This window comes from Felis catus, chromosome D1 (assembly GCF_018350175.1).
Source record: "Felis catus isolate Fca126 chromosome D1, F.catus_Fca126_mat1.0, whole genome shotgun sequence".
In the NCBI taxonomy this organism is placed as follows: domain Eukaryota; kingdom Metazoa; phylum Chordata; class Mammalia; order Carnivora; family Felidae; genus Felis; species Felis catus.
This window is the reverse complement of record NC_058377.1, coordinates 73847372-73869555: the sequence shown is the minus strand read 5'-3', so window position 1 is coordinate 73869555 and position 22184 is coordinate 73847372. Positions and strand designations below refer to the sequence as shown.

Here is a 22184-nt window from a genome sequence, read left to right as displayed (position 1 = left end):
GTGACTCTTAATTCCCCAACAAATGCTAGTGCTGTGCTAATTGCCAGGGTCCACGCAGGCAGATCCCAGGCTGGCGGCATCAAACAAGAGAAGTGGTAATTTGGGGGCTGGAGTGGGGGAGGGCCTGCTTTGTTGGCTGAGCCAGTTAAAAACCATATTACCCCGAGTGAGCCATAGTGCAGAGAGCCAGGGCCTGGCCTCCTTATCAGCCAGCAGCCCCTTAAGTGGCCCACAAGTGTGTTTGCAAGAGCTGAACCTAAGCACCAGTGGGGCAGTTTCTTGTCCATTAATGGGATTTTTTTTTTTTTTTTTTGGTTCATCGAGAAAGATTCCACCAGCAGCCTAGCATGGCACTGCCAGGGCAGCTCATTGGGGATAAAGCATCCTGAACCTAGGTCTTCTGTAACCATGGCAACATGGCATTCCAGACTCTCCAGGCAACCTTACTGGCATCTGCTGCTGTGAAAAATTCAGATGGAGAAGGGCCACTGCTCTTTCTCCAGTAGAGACAGAGGAAATTGTGAAGACAGGGAGCCACGCACCAAGGACTAGATATTAAAGGAAAATGCTGTTCCATTGGTATGGAGGCATCTTTTTTTCTTTCCTTTTCCTTTTTTTTTTTTTCTTTTTTCGTATGGGGGCTTTTTTTTCTTAATTTTTTAAAACTTTTTTTACATTTATTTATTTTTGGAAGACAGAGCACAAGTCGGGGAGGGTCAGAGAGAGAAGGAGACACAAAATCTGAAGCAGGCTCCAGGCTCTGAGCTGTCAGCACAGAGCCCGACGCGGGCCTCGAACCCACAAACTGTGAGATCATGACCTGAGCTGAAGTCAGACGCTCAACCAACTGAGCTACCCAGATGCCCCAATATGGGGGCTTTTTTAAAAAATTATTTTTAATGTTGGGGTGCCTGGGTGGCCCAGTTGGCTAAGCATCCAACTTCAGCTCAGGTCACGATCTCAGAGTGTGTGAGTTTGAGCCCCACGTCGGGCTCTGTGCAGACAGCTCTCATGAGCAGGGGAGGGGCAGAGAGACAGGCAGACACAGAATCTGAAGCAGGCTCCAGGCTCTGAGCTATCAGCACAGAGCCCAATTGGGGGAGCAAAGACATTGGTTTGGTGGGAGAAAAGACGTTGGTGGAGGTAGACGTGTTAGCCATGCCTTTCTGAAACTTGCTGCTTTGAGCCCTAAGCAAAAGCCTGACCATGGCCGCACTCCACCTAGACAGTGTCTTATGCCTTTCTTTCCTGAGGTATGGGAACTGATTGCCACCCCTCACCCCTCACTTTAGGTGGGCATTTCTCATTTTCTGTCTTGACTCACAGTGTTTGCCTTATCTCTTGTACCCACTAGAATCATTGAAACTCTGCATTTCATAGGGGAACTGAGATCCAGAAAGGAAGATGCTTGCCTAACGTTATCGGAGACACAGAGTCCATGGAACAAAGGGATTAAGAACTTAGGATCTGGAAACAGACTGACCTTGGTTTGAGTCCTGGCTCCACCATTTAGTTTTCAGGTGAGCCTGAGCCCCACCTTCTAGGAATCCCGAACATTCCTGCCCAACAAGGGTATTACAGGTGTGAAATGAGAGAATGGAAGTAATACAAGAGATTCCTGGAATGTTGTAAGAGCTCAGGAGGTGTTGGTTATTAAGAGATGGGAAATTCCTTAAAAATGAGGACTATCTTATTCATCTTTGCTCATTCCTCCTTCTTTCCTTGTACACATGGGGCACTCAGAAAGTACTTTATTTGCAGTTGGTATTAGAAGGATGTTTGTTGATGGGATGAAGGCCCAGAAAAACTGTCCACATTGACAGGCTCTACACTCCTGTCAAGTGTTTTCAGCTTTGGTGCTGTTTGGTCTCCATAGGACTGGAGTCAGGCCCAGAGTCCTATGCAACTCAGCCTGCAGAGTAAAGTGACCTGCCCATTCAGGTCCCATATCCAGTTGCCCCGTGGTCCAGCACTTATACTTCCCAGGATTGTTGTTGTTTTTTTGAAGGACAGGAGTAGATTCCTTCAACCTTTGGGGTATATGGTGTTAATGGTAACTAATATATAGCTTTATAACATACAAAGGTTTCTATTCCCTCTCACACAAGCCTCACTGTAGTGTGGAATTGTCAGGAGCACTATCCCTATGTTGAGGATGAAGTCACTGAGGCCCGGTACCAGGGAGTGGCTGGTCTAGAAGCACACAGCAGGAAGAGCTGGAGCAGGAGCATGGTCCCATCTTCTGACTTCAGCTCTGGTGGTCCCCCAAATGAAAACTCTTTGGGTCCATATTTCTTCAGTGGGACTGAGCATTGGGATGTGATCCCCATGAGGTAAGGAGCTCAGAGCTTGGAGTCAAAATGCCTTGATTTTGGTCATGACCCTGTCACAAGGGTGCAGCTCCTAAGTGAGCCACCTCTCTTCTAGACATGCTTGCTTCCTCATCCTCCTGCTTTGGGTTTATTGTGGGGCTGAGGGTGCTTTGGAAAGTCTGAAACTCCAGTTGAGTGACTAGGGAGAGGGGCATTGTTTTCGGCAAATGACATCTCCGTGAGCCACCTTGAGCTCAGCAAGACTGCGGCCTCAGCACGTCTGGATGTGCTATGGAATGACAGACAGCCTGGGTATGTTGGAAGCTACACTCCACTGTCCTGAAACATTAACCATCAGAGCTAGAAGGGCTCTTGGAGATCAGTAAAGCTTGTGCCTTCAGTTTATAGGTGTGGAAACAGAGGACCTGGGAAAGATAGTGACTCACCCAAGTCCCCAAGTCCATGCTGAGTCAGTGGCAGAGCTGGCCCCATGCTCCTCCCATAGAGCCATGCTGCCCATACCCTGCAGAGCTTGACATTTGCCCTTGCTCAGAGTGCCTCACCTGAATTCATTTTATTTTTTTTATTTTTATTTTTTTTAATGTTTTATTTATTTTTGACAGAGAGACAGAGCATGAGCAGGGGAGGGGCAGAGAGAGAGGGAGACACAGAATCCGAAGCAGGCTCCAGGCTCTGAGCTGCCAGCACAGAGCCCGATGCGGGGCTCGAACTCACGGACCGTGAGATCATGACCTGAGCCGAAGTCAGACGCTTAGCCGACTGAGCCACCCAGGCGCCCCAACCTGAATTCATTTTAAAGCAGCAGATAAAGACTTAAAAGTTTTTGGAAGAATTTTGTATATCAGTATTTTCAACAGTTTTTTAAAAATCTTTTATTAGTATATGATCAATGAAGAAATTTTGGATAATAGACAAGTGTTCCACTTAGAAGATAACAAACCGAGTAATATCCTTTTTTTTTTAAACGTTTATTCATTTATTTTGAGAGAGAGAGAGAGTGTGTGTGTGTAGGGGAGGGGCAGAGAGAGGAAGAGAGAATCTCTATGCTGTCAGCACAGAGCCCAGTGCAGGACTCGAACTCATGAACCGTGAGGTCATGACCCAAGCTGAAACCAAAAGTCGGACGCTTAACCAACTGAGCCACCCGGGCTCCCCAAACTGAGTAATATTCTTCAATCTCAGAAATACCCCTGTGGGCAGGTTGCTGTCTTTCAGATGAAGGTTTCAGAGCGATGGCTTCCCCAACCCCTGTAACACCTTCTGGAAGTTTAGCTACAGAAAGTAGGAGAGTAACATTTACAGAGGCCTCTAAGGACTGCATTTAGTTCTATGACTTCCGAAGTAGTTACATATACTAGTGGTGGTGATGGTGGTCAGTGTCTGAAGAGTCTTTTCCAGGTAACATAGCACTTCTTCACAGGTGTTTTCGTTTGATTTTTGAGCATTAGAAGAATCCTGTCAGGGAAAACAGGTATCCTTTTCCCATCTTGCAAATGAGAAAGCCCTGGAGAGATTAACTGGCCCAATATTACACATCTAGTAAGTACTAGAGCTACTGACTTCAAATGAATACTTGCATAAAAAAAGCAGAAGGCGCCTCCTAAATATTTGTGAGCGAATGAATGAATGAATATTTGACTTCCCTTCTAGGGAAGGTGCTAGAAATCCCTGGGACTCGGGGGGGGGGGGGGGGGGGGCGGGGCGGTCTTCAGACTGTGCTCTGGGAAGCTCTAGGATGCTGTGGAGCCAGTGGGAGTGGAGGGGGGCTGAGCACATGGGGCTCTGAGCCCATCACCCCTGCTCTAACCAGAGCAGCTTCAGTAGTGCCTGTTTTGTCCCCTGGGAGACTGAAAACAATTTAGCTAGTCTGACTCCTACATCAGATGTTCATCATCACCTCCAAGGGAGACCCTGACGGCTGGTTTGACGGGGCACTGGGACCCTGTTAACAGATGCAGCACAAATAGTTGTCAGTCTGTGGTTTGAGAAACAGTGGCCAACTACCTAGAGTCGGGGGAGATAAGAGTCAGGAAGAAGCAGAGAGTTACGGCCGGTCATGCAGCCCATAGGTGCATAGGCTCCACCAGGAGTCTAATCCTCTGGTGCTTCATCCACTGCCCTTCCCCCTGTGCCGCAAGGCAGCTGAGCCAGGAAACAAGTGACACAGTGGAGAATAACTGCTATAGAGAGGCTTCCGTAGCAATGCTCAGTGGCTTGCGCCTGTCAGGACACCTCAATCACTGACTGAGGTCTCAGCTAGAACTTGTGTGAAGTGTTATCTACTTGCTCCATGCAAGGGGTCTTGGGGGATGGCCAGAGAGGAGGGATGTCATGCTTTTGTCATGTGCCCCTGCACTGGGGATCCTCCTAAATGTACTAACATCTGGAAGCAAGGAGGGCTGGGAACCGGATCCTGGGCAGGAGGCACAAGGCCACCCCCGCAGCAGCTGGGGAGACAGGGGAGGGAACAAGTGTGGACCAAGCGTGTATCACAGGACAGACTCTGTGTTGGGTACTCTACACCTATGTTCCCAGGGGGAAAAAAAAGGTAAAGGAAAGATGGCTATCCTTATTTACATATGAAGAAACCGAAGCTCAGGTATACACAGTAGGTGTCAAGCAAGATCAAATCCAAGCCTGTCTGGCTCCATAGCTACTGAGCAACAACAATGGTTTGCATATTTCTGGCCCATCCGGTGAGCACTTGAGATACATGCTGCCCAGTGGGCTCCTCTTGGTCTTGGGAGGGGGAGAGGCCTGCAGGCCGCTGAGTAGGTGGGGGTCCTTATTCAGAGGTTGGACAGACTTGGCCAGGCCGAGTTAGCCAAAGGTTGAGTCTGTCCGGTCATTACCTATAATGCCTCTCTTCCCCACAGCTGAGGCTGCAGGCACTCTACAAATTGCGTGTGCCTTCAATACAGGCTGCCCTGGCTGCCCCCTCCACATATACCCGTACAGTGTTCCTTTTGATGGTCACCCCTGGGGACAGCCTACTCAGCTCTTTGACTGGGCTTTCCCCTCAAGGGAATGGGCATTCCCAAGGGAATGGGGCAAGTGACGCCTGTTTATTCCTAAAACAAATATTTATTGAGCACCTTTTATATACCTATAACTATTCTCAGTGCTGGGATTGCAGCAGTTGAACAAAATGAAATTTTTGCTCTCATGAAGTTTTTCATTTCTTAGTGGAGAGACCTAAATATATGATGGGGTGTTATGTGACAGGAAAGAAAATAAAACAGGGTGAGAAGAGAGATGGATGGGGTTGACTGATCAGGGAAAGTTCTCTGAGAAGGTGAAAATTAAACTAAGACCCAAATGAAAGGAGGTAGGACGCCATGTGGATACCCAGAGAAGAGTGTTCCAGGCAGAGGGAGCAGACCCATGTGAAGCTAAAAGCATGGCTGACTAGTTAGAGGAACAGCAAGGAAGCCACTGTGGCTCAGGAGGAGTGAGTGGGGAGGGGAGCGGCGACAGCAGGCATCAGAGAGGTAGCTGGGACCCAGATGGTGTGGAACTGTATAGGTCAAGGACTAGACTTTGGATTTCCTTCTGAGCTAGGGTGCCACTGGAAAATTTGCACCCTGGGGACACATGCCCGGCCTCTACCTTAGACCTTCTAACCCCCTCGTCTGGGAGGGGAATCTGTCCCTTTGGACTGAGCCCACAGGAGGCTGAGTAGTCCCATCAGGGATGTGAACAGCCACGCAGGCAGGGAGCCCAGCGGGACTCACCAGACCTCCCTAGCTGCGGTTGTGTGTTCTTCTAGGGCCAGAGCCACAGGGCCTCTCAGAGCTGCCTCCTTCACAGGCCCTCATTTCGGGTGGCCTCACACTCCCTAGGAATTAGAACATGTTCCAGAGAGAGTCTGGCAGCAGGGCTGCAGCATTTCTCATGCTGTGCAGACCCCGCATCCTCCGGGATTGCAACTTCTCCCGCTGACACCCGCCCCAGGCGAGGAGCGCTGGCTGGTGTGTCCCAGCCCAGCAGGCCACTCCCAGGCTGAGGGGAGGGTGCTGCTTCCCACAGGACCGGCGGGAGACCTTGGGCCAGTCGGTTGTAATTATCCCAAAGGGCAATTTTGCTTCCAAATATTACACATTTTTTTATGAAGTAGGGACATTCACAAAGGCCTGTGGAGTATGCATCATCCCAGTCATGCACTTCCTTCAAGAAAAAAAGAAAAGCAGAAGCTAGAATTCAGCATGACGAAGGCACCAACTCAGGCCCCATCGAGTCACGAGCACACCATTACCTCTGGAGCTGCCCACTGTTCACCTGGTGGCTCCTGCGGTTGTCATCCTCAGTTTCCCAGTTCTCACTCAGGTTGGTAATCCCGTAGGCTCACCAGAAGCCTGTCTTTGGGGACATATTCATTCATCCATCCATCCATCCATTCACATCTAGTAGGCACTTCCACCTTAAAATGTCCACAACAGAACTCCATTTGCTCCCTAAGCCCAGCCCTCCCCGAGGCTCCTCCACCTCATAAATGGCACTACCGGCTGCCATCGCTCAACGAATCCCCATCACTCGCTCCCTGTGTCAATCCGTCAACAGGTCCAAACACCCTACTATCAGAGTAGAATAAATCCGTCCATTTCTGCCCATTCCCCTGCTCCCAGCCCACTCCATCCTGCCCCCTCACGCCAGGTCCTCTGCCAGGCAGGAGCCTCCTGAAAGTCTCCCTGTGTTTCCCCCTTCACAGAGCAGCCTTTTCAAACGGAAGTCAGATCTTCTCACTCCCTGCTTAAAACTCTCCAGTGGCTTCTCAGCATCCTCAGAATAAACTCCTGACTCCTCACCAGGCTTCCCTTCCCTCTCAAGGCCTGCCTCTCCCCAGCTCTCTCGGCCCCACACACATAGAACGGGCAGAACTTCCCGCTCTGGGATTTTATATTTATCATTGTCTCTGCCTGGAAAGCTCTTCCTCCAGGTGCTTGTAGACCTGGCTCCTTCTCACCCTGAGGTTGGCTCAGAGGCCACCTTATTGGAGAGGACTTCCTGAGTACCTGTCCTTTCAATCATATCATTCCATTTTCTTTCTTTATAGCTCTTTATCACTAGATGCATCCTGTCGATTTGTGTCTGCTTGCTTGTTGTTGCCTCAGTAGAATGTATGCCCCTGGAGGACACGGGCCTGTGTCCTGTTCACTTCTGTATTCCTCCTGCTAGAGCCGTGCGTGAACCTTACGGGCACTCTTATGGGAGGAATAGCTATGCCTCCACTCATGCGTTCACTCTGCTGGATAAAACCATAAATAAATAGGTGGAGCACAGAGGACCTAGGGCAGTGGAACTGTTCTGTCTGATGCTATAAGGGTGGATACAGGTCATCGCATATTTGTCAGAGCCCATAGAATGTACAGCAACACCAAGAGTGACCCCTAATGTAAACTGTGGGACTTTGGGCCCTAATGATGTGTCAAGGTGGGTTCATCGATTGTAACAAATGTACCACTCGGGTACGGGCTATCGATAGTGGGGAAGCAGTGAGTGTATGGAGACCGGGAATTTTCTGTACTTCATGCTCAGTTTTTCTGTAACCTGAAACTGCTCTAAAAAAATTAAAGTTTTCTTAAAAGGAAAAAAAAATACATTAATGTAAATTTAAAGGATTAATCCCTTAGTTTTTCCTCTTTTGTACTATTGTATTTTCTTTCTTTCTTTTTTGGCTGTCATGGAGTTCAATAAAAATTTACTATCTGAAAAAGAGAAGATAAGTAAGAGACAGGCTCTATCCCAAAGGGGTTTGATCCTTCTGAAGAGTTGGCATGTGTCCCTGACCTAGCACTCGTACTGTGTGGGGGCCTAGTTGCCGTGTGCCAAATACATCGACCTGAATTGGGTACAGCACCAAACACAGAGCAGACGCTCATTAGTAAGTGATTGGAAAGCAAGGGAGAATTCCTTCTCAGGTTTGTGTCATCCAGTCGTGGCTCCGCTCTAGAGCCCTAATCTTCTGATCTGCCTATAGATTCTTCTGCCCCAGACCCTCTCACCCCTACCCCCACTGTTGTGCTAACGCCCAGCCTCTTCTCACGCACAGTGGTGATTCCCAGACAGGCACAAGGAGGAGAACAGCGTAGGGAGGCTCTGTTGGTGACCAGGACCCAGGAATGGCAGCAGTCCCACTGCCCCTGGTCCCAGAGCTGCATCTGTGCCCCTGCCCCTCCTCTAGTGCCCCTCGGGGATTTCTGTGTCCATTCAGTAAGACAATAATGGAGACAACTTGAAAGTTCTGGCCAGGTCCAGAACAGAAGCACACAGCCCAGGCCAGGGGACGCAGCATAGCTTCTCATGCACGGTTTAGGAGTCCGCAGACCGGGACTCCAACACAGCTCCTATGGCCTCGGCTAAACTGATAGAGGCCGCCTCCAGGACAAGGTATACGTCCAGAGGGGTGTATTGTCTCTAGAGAGCTGTGGCCAGCTCTGGGAACATACTTAAAAAGGAATGATGGCAACCTGGAACCTATTGAGAGGAGGGTCCCTGGCTGGCTGTGAGGACAGGCCAGCAGCTTGTCACCTCCAGTGAAGAAATCGTAGTACTTGAAACGCTTACCAGGAATTGAACTCCAGAGCTGCCACCCTGTGCCCTTAACACTCCACCCACCAGGTCCAGACCCCTGCTGGCAGGACCGGGCTGCACACCAGGCCTACTCATTTCAGGACCTCTCTGTGATCACAGACTGTGATCCCAATACCGTCTTGCCAGGGCTGCTCTGTTCAACGGGCTGGAGTCATGCAAAAGCCCTGGCACCATCCGTGGCCATAGTAGGCCCTCGAGAGGGTTAGTTGCCTTTTCTCTTCCCTCTCTCAGTGCAGCCAGGAAGCCCAGAAAGCCAGCAGTTCCACAGAGAACACAGCACTCAGAAAGACAGTCTGGGGGGAGGATTTCAGTTGTTTATAAAACAGGCCAACACGTTTCCACCTCGTAAGTTCTAAATCCATCATTCCTAGCTCCCTAGATCTAAGAATAGTCACCCAGTGGAGCCAACGTGCCACGTGCCACGGCACGCTCTCTGCGCAGGTGACTGGGAAAATGTGGCCACGGCAGCCCCAGCACCTCCTGCTCCGGGGTAGGGGGAAGTGGGGGCAGAAGGCTGGCCTCTGCCTCTCCCAGCTGAGCTGTTTCTGAACCTCTTCCAGACTCTCATGTTCTCTTCCATGCAGTGTTGATCCAAATGCCTTCCTCCCTGAGCTGCTCCAACCATCACATGCGGTGCCCGAAGTGATGCAAAGGGAGAGGCGGAGAGCAGTGGGAAGGTGTGTAGGTGAGGACCTCAGCACAATACTGCCCCACTCTGGGCCTCAGTTTCCTCTTACGTAACGGGACAGAGACTGACAAAGAACTGGACAACTTTTTGAGATACGGGGTTTTAAAAGAGGTTCTAAAGCAGCCCCAACATTGCAGCCTCAGAATAAGACTGATGAGGGTAAACCCAGAAACTCAGTATGTTTCTGTTTATCATCTGAACCAAGGCCATTCGTCTGTCTTGTCGGAGGGAGCCAGCCTGAAGGCCTGGGGCCTGCTTTCGGCCTCACCTTCCTCCCTCTCATACACATCTACACCCACCCACACTGCCACACAAGCTCTCCATGGCCAGAGGGACTTTTGATTTGTCTCACCCCAGACTCTGCCCACCGTAAGAGGGCCCGTGCCAACTGGGGGCTCAGAACCTCCAGCAGAAGACCACCTGCTGCTCTTCTGGGCAGCCTCCTAGCCATCCCAGCCTTCTTCCTGATAGTGAGCTACAGTCGGCCTACCCATGGCATCTCCTCCCCACATCCACAGGTTCTCTTTTGCCCCTTCAGGAGAGAACGAGGCAGCTCTGTTATCTCACTGGCCATTCATTCATTCAGTTCATTCGTTCTTGGTTCATTCATTTATTCATTTGTTTGTTCATTCCCACAACAGGTATTTGAGTACTAATAGGTGCTGAGCACTGTTTAGGTGCTGGGATATGGCAGCATACAAAACTGAGTCCCTTCTTTTGAAGAGCTGATAAACAGTAAAAAATAAATAAATAAAGCAGATGAGGAGACAGAGATGGGGAGGGTTGTAGACTGCTATTTCATACAGAGTCGTCAGGGAAGGCCTTTCAGATAGATAAGGTGGCATTTGAACAAATACGTGCACAACATGAGGGAATGAACCTGTGGATATCAGGGCAAGAACATTCCAGACAGCAGGAATAGCAAGTGCAAAGGCCCTGAGGTGATTACTGTTTGAGGAACAAGAAGTCAGTGTAGCTGTTCTGATGTCAGTAGGGTGGAACACATGGGACTTGAGGTCGGAGAGGAAGCTGTTGTTTATCTGAGTAAGAGGAGAAGCCATTGGAGCATTCTGAGCAGAGCAGTGCCACGTCTGACTTGGGTTTCAATGGGATCATGCAGGCTCTGTGTGGAGGACAGATGACAAGAGGCAATAGAGGCAGCAGAGGAACCAGTAGGAAGCCCTCAGAGTTCTAGTGTGAGGTGATGGGGCTGGTGAGAAGTGGCTGGTTCTAGCTATGTTTTGAATGTTACCTTCCTAATTCCTTCTTCCAGAGGCCCTTATCTTTTCTTCCATGTAGACACCCAGCCCTCCTCCTCCTTGCTTTCAGCCTTCACCCCATCTGCCTTTCTCAATGCATTCTCAGCACTTCCATGGATCCTGGTCTGGAAGGGCCCCTAGGCCAGCCTGCTTCCACTTACAGCCTTCCCTGAGGCAATTTGGGCCACAGTTCCAAAACTTCCCTAGAGTGATTCTGTGGGTGAACAGCTCCACTTTCTGCTTCTGGAACGGCTCTTTCCTGCTGCCTCAGCTCCTGCCTGAGGGCGTCACGGGCCCTGGAGAGTGATGGATAGACTGGTTATTGAAAGGGTCCTGCACTGTCAATGCCTCTTCCCTCAGCCTGGCCCCGTGAGGCCATTGTCCTCACAGCCATTCTCATGGCCATTCTCTGTAGGAACTGCTTTTCTGGGCAGTGTGACTGGGGACAGAGACTTGCAGCTCTCTGTTCTTGAGGCTTATGGCCAGCGGGCAGTTCTGGCCACAGACGAGGGAATAAAGGCAAGCAACCAGGCATACAACTGAGGTGGATGGCACCCAATTTCAGCATTAGGTGTGTTCCCCTTCTTGCTACTCTCTAGACAGAACAAGGGGCTCAGAAAGACTAGATGCATACACAATCTGAGTGCCTGTCCCATGTGCCCAAGGACTACCTGATGAGTGTGCCCTGTTCTCAGCACCCAACTCCAATCCCAGCTCACAGACTGGTGAGACAAGTGCAAATATAAACACCTGTAGAACCAGGAGGGGTGTGGTGTGTATGCTTAGAGGATTCTGGGTAGTAGGAGCTCAGACAAAGTGAAATTAATAGCCTTCCCACAGCCCAGTGGGACCCAGCCCTATGCTCAGCCACCATTCACTTCTGCAGCAAAAAGATGACACTGGGATCAATGAAAGCAGCTCAGAGTGGGCAGATTTCAATGGATACCCTCTATTTAAGACTGGTGAACTCCTGGAGCACCTGGGTGGCTCAGTCGGTTAAGCATCCAACTTCAACTCAGGTCCATGAGTTCAAGCTCTGTGTCAACCTCTCTCTCTGCCCCTCCCCTGCCTTCTCTCTCTCTCTCTCTCTCTCTCTCTCTCTCTCTCTCTCAAAAATGAATAAATGCTAAAAAAAAAAAAAAGTTAAATAAACCTTAAAAAAATTGGTTAACTCCTACTCATCCTTCAAAACCCAGCTAAGAATGAACCTCTGAAACTTTCAGTGACACCCGTCTCCTTTCCCCAACAGAGCATACCATCCTCTCCTCTGTGCTACCTCTGTCCCTTAGGAATACTGTTATTTTTAAAAATATATTATTGTCAAGTAAGCTATAGTTTTGTGTGTGTTTTTTTTTTAAATCATCATCCTTTGTTACTACTTCTTAAAGTATTTGAACAAACGACAAAATCTTGGCCACCTTTCCCCTCCATTTCTCCCTCTGTTGCTCAGAGATTGTTCACAGTTGGGGATGTATTCTTCAAGCTCTGTACCTATAGAAATATACAGGGGATCTACATAAATTGAATCATACTCTGTGTTGTTCTGCAACCGATTTTCTCTCTAGAATGTCTTAGATATCTTGATGTCAGGCCATAGAAAGCTATCTCATTGTTTTTAGTAGCTGGGTAGTAGGGTCGAGCCATCCTTTCTTTAAACACTCCTCTATAGATGAGTATTTGGGGGCTTCCCCCAGTCTTTTGCAGTGAACACTGTTGTGTGTGGCTCCTTGTGCACACATGCCATTGGTCCCCATAATCCTCCTTCTCATGGTTGTCTTCCCCAGTGGACCGGGAGCCCCGGGGCAGAAACTGAATTTTCCTCATCTAGGTCTTGTGTCCAGCACAGGGCCAGGAAGAAGAGCTTCCACATAAGTGGACTTGCCTGAGCAAATCATGACTGTGTGAAAGGCCTGGGTGAATTCGGGGAGGGACTCTTGATTTTTCTCAGCCCAGACTCTGCCCACCGTAAGAGGGCCCGTGCCAACGGCCGGGGCTGTTGCCTGTGGCCAAGCCTGCGGGGCTGGCACAGAGCACTGGGAAAGAGGGGTGAGGCAGCCAAGAGGGACAGAGGGCTTGGAGAGCCAGCTGAGAGTCCTGGTCTTGGTCACCTTGGTGGCAGGAGACAGGAGGTTGTCCACAGGAGGACCTAGTCCTTGCTGTGCTTCAGCCTGAGTCCCCCACCCAGGCCAGCTGCCTCTGCGTAAAGGATAGAGTAGCTGTTGTAATTGTCCAGGCAAGAGAGCGTGAGGACCTGACCTAGACCCAAAACACTATAGGAGGCCTGAATTCTGGGTTCTTCCCTCGCCATTCCTCGCTCACAGCAGGACCCTAGGGATCACCCTGGCAATTATGGCCAAAGGGGTGGGATCCACGTGAGTTTGGTGGCTGGACACTCAGAAGTTTTTCCCAATTTTACCCAGCTCCAGGGCCAGCTGCGGCCACAATGACATTTACCAGCTTCCTGAATCCAGAGCCTTCTCTGTGAGGCTACTCAGACCTCACCCGTCCTTCTCTCTCTGCCCGGTATTGCAGAAGACCAGCCCCTCCTGATGCTCTAGGTCTTTGTGAGGCCTTTGACAGGAGACAAGGGGAACCATTAGTTGCCTGACTTTTTGCGCACATTCTTCCTCCCTTCCCCAGCCCACCAGATGCAGGAGGGACAGGGCCTTATGCGGCTTCCTCAGGCCTGGGCCCCAGTGCTCACAAGGGCTCAGTGAGGTTTGTGCTTCCTGCAGAGCGCTTCTCTCACCAGCTATGGCTCCTGCCTTCCACCGCTGACCTTGTCCCCCACACAGGTGGGCTGCGACTCTGTACCTTTTCCTAATTACCTGGGAAGCAGGGTTTTCGCTAGAGAGGATAGTATATTAACAGAAGAGGCCCTGGAGTCCCAATGCCCAGGCTAGGATCCAGTTCTGCTTCTTACCTTGCCCGGTTGACGCCATCCCTCTGGAAAACGGGGATAATGTTAGAGTTTACCTTGCAGGCTTGTTATGGAGATTCAGTGCACTAAGTGTTCATCACAGGGCCTGGCATACACTAACCATTCGGCGATGTTACTACATTTTCACACAGTTTGGCACTCGTGAGTGAGCCTGAGACTTGGGAGTCAGGGATTCTAGTCCTGGCTCAGCATGGCTGTGTGACCATGAACAAGTTTTTTCACCCTTTGAGCCTAGTTACGTCATCTGTAAAATGGAGATCATAACACCGGAGTCGTAAATGGAGGTTGCTGTGGGGATTAAGTGACATTTGTATGCAATTGGGAAGTAATATCCCTAGGTGATAGCCTTCTTTCTCATGGTTTGAGATGGCAGCTAGAGCTCCAGCCATCACATCCACATTCCCAGTGAGAAGATAGACGAAGGGACAATGGGTACATGCCATCTGTCTTTGAAGGCAAGGCGCCATAGCTATTACAGAACATTTTGGCTTACAGCTCATTCACACACCCAGCTGCAAGAGAGGTTGGGAAATGTAGTCTTCGTTCCGTGGTTCAGAATGAAGCTCTACCGCACTAGCTCTATCACACATGCTCAGGTGTTTGCCCCTCTTAGGCAAGGCCCTCCAGCAGAAATGTGTCCCCCTCCCTAGCATTGGGCTGTAATCCCAGCACCATAAGGCCCTCTAAGGACCCAGGTTGCCAAGAAGCTCAGGCAGGTGCCACGAGGCCTGAACAGATTTGAGTATTGTGTCTAGCCTGTGCCAGGACCCTGCCAGTCCCTGGGTTCCGCTGCCTGCAGGGCTCTTAGGCTGACGCAAGTATGGTGGGCTGCAAGCCCATCACTTGTCACAGCCTGGATGAGGCCAACTCCATTGAGCCCCATGATCAGGGGGCCTGAAGTCTTAAGAGGCTAGGGAATCCCAGTAACTATGGGCTCTCCACCCAAGGCCCAGCCATGTACCTCAGGGCCAGTAAATCAGGTCTGGATCAATCAGGTGGGTTTCAGTTCCTCAAGGACCTGGTAAGTGCAGGGCACACTGCAGAGAGCCCTCTGTAAAGCCAGGAATGATCCTATAACCTACCTATTTTGAAAACTGGGTGTTCCACATTCCAGTTAGCTTAGGGAGAGGCCGACCATAGGCCATTCTCCTTCCTCTCACTTCTGCATGAGAAGGGCCTGCGTAGTAGCAGCTTGCTGAATCCAGAGGGCCTTCCCACCTTCACTGTGTCCCTTAAAAGACCCTAAATGAGGCTGGTTGGGGGGGGGCATATGAAACCGATTCTCAAATGCTGGAGGGGCTTCAGTACTTAAAGGTCTTGCTGAGAGTCCCTTCTGTTCAGGGCACAGCTCATCTTTCTTTTTTTTTTTTTTTTTTTTTTTTAGTTTTTTTTTTTTTACGTTCATTTTTGAGAGACAGAGTATGAGTCGGGGAGGGGCAGAGAGAGAAGGAGACACAGAATCCGAAGTGGGCTCTAGGCTCTGAGCTGTCAGCACAGGGCCCAACGCGGGGCTCAAACTCCCAAACCGTGAGATCGTGACCTGAACCGAAGTCAGACACTTAACCGGCTGGGCCACCCAGGCGCCCCAAGGCACAGTTCATCTTTCACTTTCGAAGTTCAGCAGCCTGGTTTTTGTTTTTGTTTTTGTTTTTTTTTTTTACTTAGGAAGTTTGTTTAAAATGTTCAGAAACCCCAAACTTCGTGTCGTTCCACCTAGGCCTTCCCATCTGCTGGTGCCCGTCCTCTCCTCCGTGCCATTTGACACTGGCAAGGCCTTTCTTAAAGCCTTTTCCTCCCCTTCCTGTGGTCTGCCTCATACGTGGGTGTGGACCGTCACCGTGTGTCGGGCACTGTGCTGGGGGATGTCCACTTATGCAGTCCTCCTCCTAGCGACCTTATGATGTAGATGGGGACAGAAGTACCATAATCGCGCAGCCATTCGGTAATTTGGGACCCGGGACAGCGGAGCACAGTCCACAGTAAATAGTGGACATTGTATATGTATGCCAAGGGCTGGCGAAGTGTGACCCGCAGGCCGGGTCTGAGCTATGGCCTGTTTCGTATGGCCTTGCAAGCTACGAATGGTTTTTAAAGGGTTATGATAAAGAAGAAGAATATGCAACAGAAACCAAATGAGGCTCTCAAACCTAAAATATTTACTATCTGCCTTTTTAGAATAAATTTGGCAAGCCCTGGTATATAATATGCAAAGTTAGTGCAGATTCTGGAGCCACACTTCCTGGTGTCTAGTGCCTCGCCTCATCCTCTACGAAACGAGAATAATCTACGAAACATGGCTGCCTCACAGGGTTGTTGGAATTAAATGAGATAAAGAATACAAAGCACCTGACTTCGAGTAGGCTTCTTTGGAAGTATCGGGGGAAGAAATTTCTGGCCCTTTGCCAGACTTCTCGACCCAGTGGGCATGAAGGCCCTGGCTCAAGGCCTCTGGCTACCCCGGCCCCTCAGAGCGTGTTTCCTTTGGCAGGAGGAGAGGGACCTGCCAGCTGCCCGTTGTGCCGCGTCCTGGTGGTAGGTCAGCTCTGCCTTCCTCCCACCCCCATTCCTGCTGACCGTCAGCTGGTGCCACTCACCAGGCCCGGGCGCGAAGCCCACACCAGGTGCCGAGCAGGGCCCAAAGGTACCAAGCCTCTTCCACTCTCCCACTTTGTGCCTCCCGTCAACTTGGCCGAAACTCCTGCGTAACCATAGGAGCTGTGGCCCGGGGCTCATCTTCTCTGTGTGCATTTCCTCGCTCGTGGGCCAAACAGGGAGACATCTGTGTTTCCCCAAACCCAAACTTTTGGCCAGTGATTGCCTTCCTACCAGGGAAAAGGAAAAGGGAAAGGAAGGGTAATCCCTGGCCAGCCAGCCTCCCCCTGTGGAAGAGTGGTCTGGGAAACAGATTTTCAGTGGAGAAAGGGTGAAATGTAAAGATAGAAAAGTAAATAAGATCGTTGAAAAATCAAAAAGAATACATTCTGATCCAGACAGGGATGGGCTTTCAGTTCTTAGAAGCAGTAGAAGAAATTGTAAAAGATCAATGAAGTTTACTACAAAGAACCATGAAGCTTATGTTTTATATCAAAAGACCCGAGACAAAGTTTTAAGTCAAACTAAGAAAAAAATATTTGTGCTAGATATGGCAGAGAAAGAATATTCTAAAAATAAAAATCTTTAAAACAAGAAGGCTCTTAAGAAGGCTCTTAACAATAACAAATATTTACATAATACTATGTGGCAAATACCATTCTGAGTATTTTACACCTACTTACTCATTTAACGCTTGCAAACAACTTTATGATAAAGGTACTATTATCCCCATTTAACAGATGAAGGAACTGAGGCACAGAGACACTAAGTAACTTGCCCAAGGTCACTCAGCTAATAAATAGAGGAGCTAGGATTTGAACCCAAACCATCTGGCTTTTGGATCTGAGCACTTAAACCCTTGTATACTAAACAGGAAAGAGATATGAAGCAGACAATACACAAAAGAGGAAATACAAATATCTGAGTAACGTAAGAATTATTTTTCAGGTTTTTAAAAAATTTGTTAATGTTTATTTTTGAGAGAGAGAGAGAGAGAGAGAGTGCAAGCAGGGGAGGGGCAGAGAGAGACTGAGACACAGAATCTCAAGGAGGCTCTAGGCTTGGAGCTGTAAGCACAGAGCCTGGTGTGGGGCTCGAACCCATGAACCATGAGATCATGACCTGAGCTGAAGTTGGACGCTTAACCGACTGAGCCACAGAGGCGCCCCTTATTTTTCAGTTTTGATGGCAATAATGTACAAATACAAACAATGAGAAATCTTTTTGTGTCTTCAAATTAGAAAAGATTTTTTAAACATTATAATGAGCACTAAATACTGGCAATGCTGGAGTAAAACGGAAACTTCCACAGATTGCCATAGTTGTATTCAGGTGGCCTTTCTGAAAAATATTGTGGAAGCATTAAAAACAGTACTCAGGAATCTCAAAAATGTCGATACCAGTTGACCAGGAATTCCCATTTTAAGAATCTAATTTGAGGAAGCAATTAGGTAGAAAAAGATACATGTGCAAAGATACTCACAGGAATATTATTCAAGTTATTCAAAATAATGAAAAACTCGAAACAACCTGCATATCTGTTAATAGGATACAGGTTAAGGAAATTGTTGAATCTCCATAATGGACAATCAGACAGTCATTTTAAAGAAATTTGTTTAACAAAAGATACCGTAAGCAAAGTGAGGAGACATGCCACGGACGTGTGGGAGAAGACACAAATGCATAGAATAGCAAAAAAGTAGAAAATAATACATCAAGAAAACTCACAAATCCATTAAAAAAAAAAAAAAAAAAAAAAAAAGACAAACAGCCAAAGAGAAAAACAGGCAAGAATGTACAGAGGCAATTCAGAAGAGGAGGCGACTCAGGGCTATAAATGAAGTGACGCTCCCTCTCACTAGCAGTCGGGGGAAATGCAGATTCGTTCATTGTACTTATCAGAATAGCAAGAGTGAGAAGGTAAAGATAGAGGGAGGGGCACCTGGGTGGCGCAGTCGGTTAAGCGTCCGACTTCAGCCAGGTCACGATCTCGCGGTCCGGGAGTTCGAGCCCCGCGTCAGGCTCTGGGCTGATGGCTCGGAGCCTGGAGCCTGTTTCCGATTCTGTGTCTCCCTCTCTCTCTGCCCCTCCCCCGTTCATGCTCTGTCTCTCTCTGTCCCAAAAATAAATAAACGTTGAAAAAAAAATTAAAAAAAAAAAAAGATAGAGGGAAACATTCATATCCATCGCTGATGGGACTGGAAGTAACTGCAGCCATTGTGGCAGCTATTAGCCGTGTCTAAATCTAAACGTGTGGCTCCACTCCACTCACGTCTGGGGACCGGCCCTGCGCAGACGCCTCTCTGTACAGGGAGACGTGCTCAGGGGTGTTCATGGCAGCGCTGTTTACAATAGCGACAATATTACTATGAAGTACGTGATATTGTACATTATATATTGTGTAAGAAGAGAGCAACAATTACCGTCATCAAAGAACTGTCCATCGGAAGGGGAATGGATAAGTCAAATAAGATTTATACATAAGGGGATACTGAGCACAGTTAAAATAAATGAACTTGATCTGTGTCAGCTCGGATAAATTTCCAAAAAGAATACTGAGTGTAAAGGGCACGTGTTATAAAGATAGATATTTCAACACTATTTATATAAATCTTTAAAACAGACTAAAAATGCTACGTGGCATTTAATGACATATGTGTAGAAAGTATAAAACCAGTAGCGAACACCAACTTCAAAATAGTGGCTCCTTCCTGGGAGGAGAAATGGCTGGAGGGCAAGAACCGGAAGCAGGGCTTAAACTGTTATCTTACTGGTATATTTTCTTTCTTTTTTTTTTTTTTTTAATTTTTTTTTTTCAACGTTTATTTATTTTTGGGACAGAGAGAGACAGAGCATGAACGGGGGAGGGGCAGAGAGAGAGGGAGACACAGAATCAGAAACAGGCTCCAGGCTCCGAGCCATCAGCCCAGAGCCTGACGCGGGGCTCGAACTCATGGACCGCGAGATCGTGACCTGGCTGAAGTCGGACGCTTAACCGACTGCGCCACCCAGGCGCCCCAATATTTTCTTTTTTTTAAGGGAAGCGTTGAAGCAGCTATGTTGACGAATGTTCTAAATCTGGACGGAGTATGTTTCTTTCTGCTAAGTTATTTCTTGTATCTTTCTGCATATTGAACTATTTCAAAATTTCAAACAAATTATTTTTAATTTTCTTTTTGAATCCTTTGCAGTTCTCTGGAGAAATATTTGTGTTAGTAAGGGACAAAAGCAGAACGAAATATACACAAATATTTACAAATTTCACAAATTAAAGGTTTAACATAGTAGTGCCAAGACCAAAGTCTGCTTTTTCTTTACACTCATCCATATTTTTCATTTTTTTTTTTTTTGGTCAGGAAGATGTATTATTTTTATAAATTGGGGGCAGAAAATTTTTAATGACTACAAAAAACACGAGTGAGTTTAGACCCTAGGAAAGGGTCTAAACCTAGGAAGAGATGCTGTGATGTGTGGGGGCATCATGCTGGTCTAGAGACTCTGGCTGTATGACTGTGTTCATTCAATCTTTTATCTCATCAACGAGCCCTTATTGAGCACCAGCTGTGTACCAGGCTAGAGATACGGCAGTGAATGAAATGTACGTGGTCCTTCCCTCCTTGTAGAGCACATCGGCTAGTGAGGAGGGGACAGTACACACATGACTACACAAGTCATCTATCCACCACAAAGTGCGAGGGCCCCCGTGGGGGTGAAGTCCAAGGGCAATATCAAGAATCTAAGTTAGATCGAGTGGCCAGGGAATCTGGCCTCAGAATGACATTTAACTTGAATTTAAAAGATGAGGAGGTCTGGAGCCCACTAAAAAGAGGACCTCAAGAGAAAGAAGGCCCCACAAGGCATATGTAAGGAATGGAAAGAAGGCAGGGGTTTTGGAACGTAGTGAGGTGGGGGAAAGTAAGGGGAGGGCAGCAAGGTGGTCAGGAGCCAGGTCACTCAGGGCCTCACAGGCCAAGGAAAGGCCTTTAAGGGCATTGGAAGTCACAGAAGTCTTTTAAGCAGGGGAGTGATGTGATTAGATTTGCAGTTGTCAGAGATCATCTAGACGCTCTTTGAAGATTGGGGCAGATGGTGAGCTGCCCAGTTAGTCCCTTGGCTGTCGGCACGGCCCAGCACGCGGGAGAATGGTGCCGGGATAAGGGGAAGGCAGTAGAGATGGAGAGATGGAAGGATTTGAGCTATTTCTCTGGAGGAAGAGTCGGCAGGTCTTGGATTATGAGGTGGGTGGGAGGGAGGAGGTTATGGTGCAGGAAGGAGGAAGGCCGGGTTTGGGACAGGGACAGCTGTGGGGTGGCAGGAGTGAGAAACACTGGGAAGGCTCTGGAGGGCAGGGTGGAAGCAAGGGTGGCGGGCAAGCCACCAAGTACGGTTGAGCTTTGGTCTTGTCACGTGGAAACCGGGGTTTAGGATATTACCTGTGTCCCCAGGTTGACTGTTTGAGCCCGGTTCTCAAAGCCACTTCTACAGCAGTCTTTTCTTGTCCACAGGAGGGACGTGCTACTCTTGGGGCTGGAACGAGCACGGCATGTGCGGGGACGGCTCCGAAGCCAACATCTGGGCCCCGAAGCCTGTGCCGTCTCTGCAGTCGTCACTGGGACTCCTTGTGGGCTGTGGGGCTGGCCACTCCCTGGCGCTCTGCCAGCTGCCAGCCCTCCCTGCATTGGGCCAGCACCCCAAGGTCACTGGCCCTTCCCCAGATGCCGCTGAGAGTGCCAAATCTCAGGAAGCCATGGACAGAGAAACTGGAAGGAAAGACAACCAGAAACTTCTACTGAAAGCCTATCTGACAGGTCCAGAAATGGGGGGCTTGTGACAGAGGCCCTTTAATAAAGCGATTTTTTCCTACCCGAAGTGTTCCCAGAGAATTGCTTGGTCAGGTGGTGTGGTCGGCCTGAGAAGGGGGGCTGACCACAGGCCAGAACAATGGGAGGCCGCCGGCTCAGCGTCTGGGGTTCAAGGAGACAGACATCCTTCCTGCCCAGCAGATGGTGCTGGGACCCCCCCTGAGGGCAATAACAAGAACCTCACTTGGTTGCACGGCTGGGGAGTCTGGCCCCTAAGCGACATTTAAACCGGAATCCCCAAAGGACATGGAAAACAGCAGCTCCAGCCTGTCTTTACCTGGTGGGGACGGAATACCCAGCCCCAGCCCCCGTGGTTATTTTGGTCCAGCAGCCTTCGATTCGGCAAGAGAAACGGTTCCCAGGCCATGCTCAGAGCAGCCAAAGGCCTCCCTGAGGTTTTATTCTCAGCGCCTGGAGCATTAATTTACTGATTTGAGGATTCGTTTGCAGGTGGATACTCAGATGGGAAGGAGTTCTTGTCTTGGTGACTAAAAGAGAGAAGGCCCTGGATGGGGGGGTGGGGGGTGGGTAGGAAGTGGAGATGAATAAGTGGAGGAAGAGTTAGGACTTCTGGGAAGATCCGACAGAGGAGACACCTGGAACAGACAACAGAATCTAGAACCATGAACTCTCAGAGGATGGGTGTCTTCATCCGAGCCAGGCAGCACTCTGGAGCTGGCCTGTGTGACTAATTGCCAAGCTGTGTAGTTTCGGGTGAGGGACAGGCCGCAGCAAAGGAAGGGGAGTCTGACCCTAACCCCTGACATCTGCCTCTTAGCCCTCCTTGCCTCTGGAGGAGGAGGAGGAGGTAAAATGGGGTGTAGGCCAGACCACAGGCCCCAAGCCTCCCCAGGTGGCAGCTGTGACTTTGGGGGACATAGCACCTTTCTGCTGCCTCAGGAAACAGCTTTCCCTGGG

General features: G+C 49.1%; 1 protein-coding gene across 1 annotated transcript in view; it reads left to right on the top strand.

The window, feature by feature from the left end:
* SERGEF (secretion regulating guanine nucleotide exchange factor) overlaps positions 1 to 21267 on the top strand; it is a 235719-nt gene extending 214452 nt beyond the window's left edge. The window contains 2 exon segments of the mRNA XM_003993032.6: positions 20910 to 21155; positions 21158 to 21267. Of these exon segments, the coding sequence (XP_003993081.1) occupies positions 20910 to 21155; positions 21158 to 21249 (338 nt within the window). The 3' untranslated portion in view covers positions 21250 to 21267.
* The last annotated feature ends 917 nt before the right edge of the window (positions 21268 to 22184 follow it).